Source organism: Tupaia chinensis, unplaced genomic scaffold (assembly GCF_000334495.1).
Source record: "Tupaia chinensis unplaced genomic scaffold, TupChi_1.0 Scaffold000115_1, whole genome shotgun sequence".
Taxonomy (NCBI): domain Eukaryota; kingdom Metazoa; phylum Chordata; class Mammalia; order Scandentia; family Tupaiidae; genus Tupaia; species Tupaia belangeri.
In genome coordinates, this window is record NW_006159579.1 from 4,226,683 (window position 1) to 4,234,710 (window position 8,028).

At 49.7% G+C, this 8,028-nt stretch overlaps 1 protein-coding gene across 1 annotated transcript in view; it reads right to left on the reverse strand.

Moving 5' to 3' along the window:
• Positions 1-8: 8 nt before the first annotated feature.
• The window catches only part of MTCL2 (microtubule crosslinking factor 2), a 79,799-nt gene continuing 71,779 nt past the window's right edge, over positions 9-8,028 (reverse strand). The window contains 1 exon segment of the mRNA XM_006144161.2: positions 9-958. Within this exon segment, the coding sequence (XP_006144223.1) occupies positions 806-958 (153 nt within the window). The 3' untranslated portion in view covers positions 9-805.

Genomic DNA, 8,028 nt, shown 5'->3' on the forward strand with positions numbered 1-8,028 from the left:
GAGAAAGAGGCCCCAGAGATCAAGGCAGTGGGCGTGTAGGAATTTATCTATGCACCAGGTCCTGTGAGAACGACTCTACCTATCCTCAAGGAGTATCCTGGGAAGGTTGGGGGCCTCCGAATCACTTTGGCAAGGGAAGAAATTCCCATGGCTCCCTTACCTGAGCCCTGTACATTCCCACCTCAACTCCCAGTTCTTGTTACATCCAGGCCGTGGGCAGGGAGATCCAGGGCTCCGGGATTCCAAGCAGACACTTGTCCCTGATTACTGCCCTATCATACTCCCTAGAGCCCAGCAATCCAGAGCAGTAGGGCTGGGAGGGGAGATAGAGAGAAGGGGGTGAAGGGTCACACCCAGCTCAGCTCTACCAGGACCCCAAGTTAAACGCTGGAGCAAAGCCAGATCTTCTCAGCGATGTCTCCTCCCTAGTGAAGGGCATACGGTCAGGAGGGAGCACTTCCATGAACTCTCTTTCCCCAGGGGCCTGGCCAGAAGTGTATCCTTTTTTGAGCTCTTGCAAGAAGTGTGTGTGGGTAGAACAGGCAAACCTCACCCTCAGGACCCAGGGACTGGCTTCGGACCGATTGCTCTGAGATGCTTCTGCAGGCCGGTTTGGTCTTTCTCCCCGTAGTCAGCAGAAAAGACCCTGCTTTACCTTGCTGTGAAGCTGTTCTCTGGCAGTGGTGTAGCTGTGTTCCCGCCAGGACGAGGTGGTGCCAGGGCCTGGGCCCCTCACCTTGTCTCTGTTAGTTCCCCTCTGCCATCCAGGGACCGGGCTGTTGAGGCGGGGAGCTTGGCTGCTCAGTCACTCGCTGGGGGGTGCCACCCTCTCCTCCCCACCCCAGCCGGACTCGGATGGGTGCAGCCTGCATTTTGAAGGAGAGTGGCGGACAGCAGAGCGGGATGGCCGGGCGAAGCAGGAAGTGAGAGACTGGGCGCTACAGTCACAAACGGCATCCTGGGAGGAGGGAGGAGAAAGTCAGGGGGTGCTGGAAAGCACTGACCAGTCTGAGACTGGTGCTTGGCCACCCTTCAGCCATGCCCACAGCCAGTCCCAGTGGCTAAAGCCAATCTCTGGACCAACATTTCTATGTATTGTTTTGTCCCACAAGAGCAGTAATGAATGTTCATGTATTACATTCTGGACCATAAAGAAAGGACACTGGACATTGCGCATGGTCCTGGAGAGCTAAGATATTTTCACAATGTACTGTGCACACACACATTTGCCCGAATGACCTCATGCCCTACAGCCCATCTGACATGCGCAAAACATAAACCCGTTTCTGTCACTATGCATGTCTAGGTCTCCTTTCTCAGTCTCTCTCTCTCTTTTCTTTTTTTTGGAGAGGTTTTTGCTATAGGGTGCGTGCGCTCGCCAGACAGACAGAAAGAGACAGAGAGACAGAAAGCGAGAAATCACCCCCCATGGGGGATGGTCACGCCGCAATCTCTTCTCCTCCATTCTCCTCTCGGGATCTTGGGCACGCACGCACATGCGCCCGGCGTGGGTTTTAAGCCACTGGGTCTGGGACGCGAACCGCGATCGACTATGTGGGAGTCCAGCAACATAGCCATTACGCTAACTGCTGGTTCCCTCTCTCTCTCTCTTTTTTTTAGGAAGAGATTTCTTTCTATAGGGTACGTGCCCTCACAGGTGAGAGACAAAGAGAGGCAGAAAGTGAGAAATAACCTCCCAATGGGGGATGGCCACGCCACAATCTCTTCTCCTCCATTCTCCTCTAGGATTTGGGGCACACATGCACGTGCGCCCAGTGTGAGTTTTAAGTTGTCTGGTCCAGGACTCAAACCACGGTCGACTACGTGGGAGTCCAGTGACGTAACCATTACACCATCTGCTGGTCCCTCTCACTCTCTTTTTAAATCATAGTGAGTACCTGCATGAGGAAGACCCTAGCCCTCCAGGTCCTCAGGATCTGGGGCATGAGCTCGTGAGCATGCCCAGCTTGTTTTCAGGCTGACCTGGGGATCTGAACCCATGATCAGCCATGTGGCTCCTGGCACTGCAGTCCAATACTGTACAGACTGCACCAACAAGGCTGACCTTAGGTTTCTTTCTTTCTTTCAACAGGTTTTTGCTATAGGGTGTGTGCGCTCGCCAGAGAGAGACAGAGAGACAGAAAACGAGAAATCACCCCCCAGGGCGGATGGTCACGCCACAATCCCTTCTCCTCCATTCTCCTCTCAGGATCTTGGGCACGCATACACACAAGCCCAGCGTGAGTTTAAGCGACGGTGTCCAGGATCCGAACCACAGTCGACTACATGGAAGTCCAGTGACATAGCCATTACACCAACTGCAGGTCCCAGTTTCCTTCTTTTTAAAGGTTAGATACCATTCCACTGAATGGAAATTACTCACATATCTGATTCACTCTGATGTGCATTTGGGTAGTTTCTAATGTATCAACACATAGGAACAGTGGTTTAAAGTGCTGCTGCAAACCAGACTGCTGGTGTAAAATCCCAGCTCTGCTACTTGTTAGTTCTGTGTCCTTGAGGAAGTTATTTAACCTCTCTGGACCTTGAATTCTACCTCTCTCTCTAAAATTAAAAGAGAGACAGAGAGCAAGAGAGAGAGGAAAAGGGAGAGAGCACCCCCACGGGGGATGTCATACCACAATCCCTTCTCCTCCATTTCTCCTTTTGCAATTTTGGGTGTGTAAGTACACACATCTGGTGTTTGTGTTTGTTTGTTTGTTTCTTTCTTTTTTTAATTATCTGGTGTTTGTGTTTGTTTGTTTCTTTCTTTTTTTAATTTTTGACACTGGGTGTATGTGCACCTTGGAGAGAGACAGAGAGAGGGAAAGTGAGAAATCACCCCCACTGGGGAGAGAGTCACACTGCAATCTCTTCTCCATTCTCTTCTCAGGATTTTAGACATGCATGCACATGTGCCTGGCATGATTTTCAAGCTACCTGGTCCAGGACTTGAATTGCGGTCAGTCATGAGGGAGTCCAGTGCCTCCCCACCATACCACCTGCTGCCCCTCCAGTGTGTTTTTTTTAAGCCCCTGGATCCAGGACTTGAACCATGCAGTCAACCATGTGGGCTCTAGCAGCCTTAACCACCATGTCACCGGCTGGCCCCATTTCCACCTCTCTAATATGAGGAGCATGATACCTTTTTCAAGTTGTGAGAATCAAATCAGGTAAGATATATACAGCAACTGGCATTGTACCTATTCAGAACCCAACAAATGTCAGCAATTTTTGTTAGGGATGTAATACATTAATTCACATGAGTATTTTCTTCCACCTCTGTGACTGTTTCCATAGGCTATATTGCTAAAAGGAGAACTACTGGGTCAAGGGCAGCATATACATTTTACATATTGAAAAGTATCTGGATCGGCTAGAAAATTGGCAATCGAAACCCAGCCAGCTTTGCAGTGCTGTTTCCCAGTGTGCTGTTGGTTATGTGTGCATGCTGATTAACTTTCTCTGTCGATGTGATTGGGCCCCAGGGTGCCCAGATAGTAGGTCAAACATACAGGAATTTTCTGTGTGGGTATTTTTGGAAGAGATTAGCATTTAAATCAGTACACCAAGCAAAACACATTGCCCTCCCTAATGTGGGTGAACCTCATCCAGTCAGTCAAAAGCTTGAACAGAACAAAAAGGTTGACCCTCCCCCCAATGAGAGAATTCTTCCTTCCTGACAGCCTTTGGACCAGGACATCAGCGTTTTCCTGCCTAGAGGCTCTTCCTGAGTCAGGAGCCTGCTGGCCCTTCCGACCAGAATGAAACCATTGGCTTCCCAGGTTTCCAACCTGCTGACTCACCCTACAGATCTTGGGACATAGTGGCCTCGATCGTGGCGCGGGCCAACTCCTCATAATAAATCATGCTTCTCCCTTTCTCCCAACCCTTCCTGTCCCTCTCTCGTCTCACTATATCCTCTCAGTTTTATTTCTCTGGAAAACCCTGACTAATACAATGGCTGTGTTCCCTTTGTGAGAACTCAGTAAGCAATATTCTCACAATATGCTCAGAATAAATATTAAACTTATATTTACAATATTTTAGTGTGAAAAATATACAAGTAGGGAGTAGCAAATGGTGCAATGATTACTGAACTCACACATAGTTAACCACAGTTCGAGTCCTGAACCCGGCAGCTTAAAACTCATGCTGGAGGGCTGGCAGGTAGTATGGTATTTAAGGGCGTTGGACTCCTACATGGCCAAACCACAGTTCGAGTCCTGGACCTGGTGGTTTGCTTTCTCACTTTCCCTCTCTCTTGTGTCCTGTCCCTTTCTAGTCAAATTAAAATAAAAAATAAAATGAATAAAGTTAAATAAAATAATTCTTTTTTTTTTTTTTGAGAGATTTTCACTATAGAAAGTGTGCGCTCGCCAGACAGACAGAGAGAGACATAGAGACAGAAAGCGAGAAATCACCCCCCAGGGGGGATGGTCACGCCGCAATTCCTTCTCCTCCATTCTCCTCTCGGGATCTTGGGCACGCACGCACACGCGCCCGGCATGAGTTTTAAGCCACCGGGTCCAAGACGCGAACCGTGGTCGACTACGTGGGAGTCCAGCGACATAGCACCCCCTAGGGGGGATGGCCACGCCGCAATCCCTTCTCAGTTCTCTCAGGATCCTGGGCATGCACACACACGCGCCCGGCGTGAGTTTTAAGCCACTGGGTCCGGGACACGAACCGCAGTCAACTACACGGGAGTCCAGCGACATAGCCATTATGCTAACTGCTGGTCCCAATAAAATAATTCTTAAAACAAAATTTAAAAAACTCAAACTAGGCATGTGTGCATGTGTGTCCAAAGTCCCGAGAGGAGAATGGAGAAGGGATTGCAGCATGCCCATCCCCTCAGGTGGTGATTTCTCACTTTCTTTCTCTTTGTCTCTGAGGTGAGTGCATGCATCCTATAGCAAAAAATCTCTAAGAAAAAAATAAAAGTAAATACTTAAAAATTTGTCTTTTTAAGCAGCCCGCTGGTGAGACCAGCAGGTGGTGTGGTGGTTTAGGAGCTGTATTCCTACACAGCTGACTATGGTTCAAGTCCTAGACCCAGCAGCTTGAAAATCACGCCAGGTGTGTGTGTGTGTGTGTGTGTGTGTGTGTGTGTACGTGTATGTGTATGTGTCCCAAATCCTGACAGAACAGAGGAGGACTGAGGTATGGTCAGCCCCCCTGGGAGGTGAAGTCTCACTTTCCCTCTCTGTCTCTCTCCAGTGAGCACACGTGCTCCATAGCAACAATCGAAAAAAGGAAAAAAAAGGCAGTCAGCTGGGTGAGAGGACAGAGAAAGAAAGCACTCAGCACACAGTACTTGGCGCCACAGAAACAGGATAAATTCTTTTGAACAATTTAGCAACATTTATCAAATACCGTTTAAATATTTTTGGCCCAGCCTCTGTGGCACAGGTGGTAGCAGACTGGACTACAGAGCTGGGAGCCACATGCAGACCCTGGCTCAAATCCTCAGCCCAGTAAGTTTGAAATCACACTGGCACGTGCACATGCCCAGGATCCTGGTGGCTTACATGGCTGGAAGAAGGGGACCGTGCTGTGACTGTGCCCTCCGGCCAGTGCTTCTTCCTGTTCCTTTTCTCTCTTTGGTAAGTGCAGGAGCTGCATAGCTTAATTAAAATGTTTTTATTGGGGGACCAACAGATGGTGTAATAGTTACGTTGCTAGACGCCCACATAGTCGACCCTTGTTCGAGTCCTGGACCCAGTGGTGTAAAACTCACAGTGGGCACATGTGCTCGCATGCCCAAAATCCTGAGGGAAGAATAGAGGAGAAGGAATTGTGGCGTGGCCATTTCCCCGGGGAGGTGATTTCTTGCTTTCTGTCTCTCTGTTTGTCTCTGTCTCTCTGGCGAATGCACATGTCTGATAGCAAAAGTCTCTCAAAAAAATAAATAAAATAATTTTTTATTGGGTTGTTGGGAAAATCATGGTGCATTTTTTCTATTAAAAAATGTGTCATGACGGGACCAGCAGTTAGCATAATGGCTATGTCGCTGAACTCCCATGTAGTTGACCATGGTTCAAGTCCTGGACCCAGTGGCTTAAACTCATGCCGGGCGCGTGTGCATGGATATCCCCGGGGGGTGATTTCTTGCTTTCTGTCTCTCTGTCTCTCTGTCTTTCTGGTGAGCACACGCGCTCTATAACAAAAATCTTTCCAAAAAAAAAAATTTGTGTCATGACTTTTCCAACAACCCAATATTTATTTTTTTTATCCTACAATCCCATTTCTGCAACTCAAACCTAAGGAAGTAATCTGAAAAAAATTGTGAAAAAATGTTTTTCTTGCACCACGATGTTCAGCAAAACTAGAAATCACCTAAACATACAATAGGAAGTGGGCCTTCTGGGTCAATCACAGTCTATCCCACACACAGCCTTTGTCACATCCACCACAGCCCTCACCAAGTTCATAGCAGACCACATGGCACGACCTCTGGCCAGTGTGAGTTTTAAGTTGTCTGGTCCAGGACTCAAATTACGGTCGACTACGTGGGAGTCGACTAGTACAAGGGGGTGCACTCGACCTGAGCTGGACCAATCAGTTTCTTCCTTTCAGAAATGTGGAACTGGGACAGAGGGAAATGAATCAGTCTTTCTTGTGTGCTTGAGCTAGATGACGTCATAAAATCGGAGCTGGGACAATCCCCTGAGTCCTTGTGCAAATGTACCAGAGAAAGAGAAAAAGAGGAAGACAACAGAGAAAGTGAAGCTTGGGACCAGCAGATGGCATAATGGTTACATCGCTGGACTCCTACGTAGTCGACCGCAGTTTGAGTCCCAGACCCAGTGGTTTAGACTCATGCTAGACACATGTGGGTGTGTGCCCAAGATCCCGAGAGGAGAATAGAGGAGAAGGGATTGTGGCATGGCCATCTGCTCGGGAGACGATTTCTCGTTTTCTGTCTCTCTGGCCAGCATACATGCCCTCTAGCAAAAATTTCTCAAAAAACAAAACAAAACCCTTTTTGAGGGACTGGTGATGGTGTAGAAATAACTCAACTGAACACACATGGGAAAGGTCTGGCTCATGTCTCAGTCCTCCGAGCACACCAAGTGCCAATAATCTGGGTCACCTGGGACTGGGGGTGGATCGAGCGTGCCTGCCTCTCTGTCTCTCTCTAGTGGAAGAAATATAATAAATAAATAAGCTTTAAAAACACAACTTTTTGAGATACATGACCATAGTCCCCCAAGTTTAAAAACCAAAAGGGCTTGGGCCTTGAAAATGTATCCCACCTCCTAAGAAAAAGGACAGACACACCCATTTACCTCACTGGAAAGGACTGTGGCTCCGTCTCCATCCCGGAGGACACCATCCTTCCCCACCTGGGGAAGCATGGTGGGTCTGGCCTCCTCACTGCTGCCTGCCTTGACTGTCTTCTTGTTCAGGATCCTGGCCACGCCCTCTGGTTGATGATAGCTGGCCGGGGAGAGGGGCTCTGGTTTCTTGGAGCTGTCCTCCCCAGGGGCCGACGTGGGGCTTGGCGCACGGCCGCACACGTTTCGGAAGAACTCCTGCACGATGCCGTACTTGGGAGGCTCGGGCTTGGCCCGGGCCTCAGACATGCCCAGTTTCCAGACAGACTCCGTGCTCCCTGAGTGCTCCACCACACTGAAGAGGCTGGACAGCCCGTCGTTGATGTTCCTCAGCACTGGGCTGTCTCGCGTGGTGGTGGAGCGGGCCCAGGCTGAGCCGTTCTGCTTGCCCTGGTGCAGGTTCCACAGGCTGCGGTCCTTGGTGCTGTCCAGCTTGGACACGGAGCGCCTCTGCAGCTTTGGTGAGCCATACTTGGGCGAGCAGCAGGGCCGCTCGATGCGTGAGTGGACCTTGTCCAGGGAGGAGGACATCTGCTTGCTGCGCACAGACACGAGAGAGGAGCTACGGGGTGACCAGCTCTTGCTGTGGAGGCTGCTGCGGGGCGGGTCAGTCTGCAGGCCCACGCTGACCGTACGGATGGTCTGCGTGCCTACACTGGCCAACCCCACCGTCTGGCTGGACGTG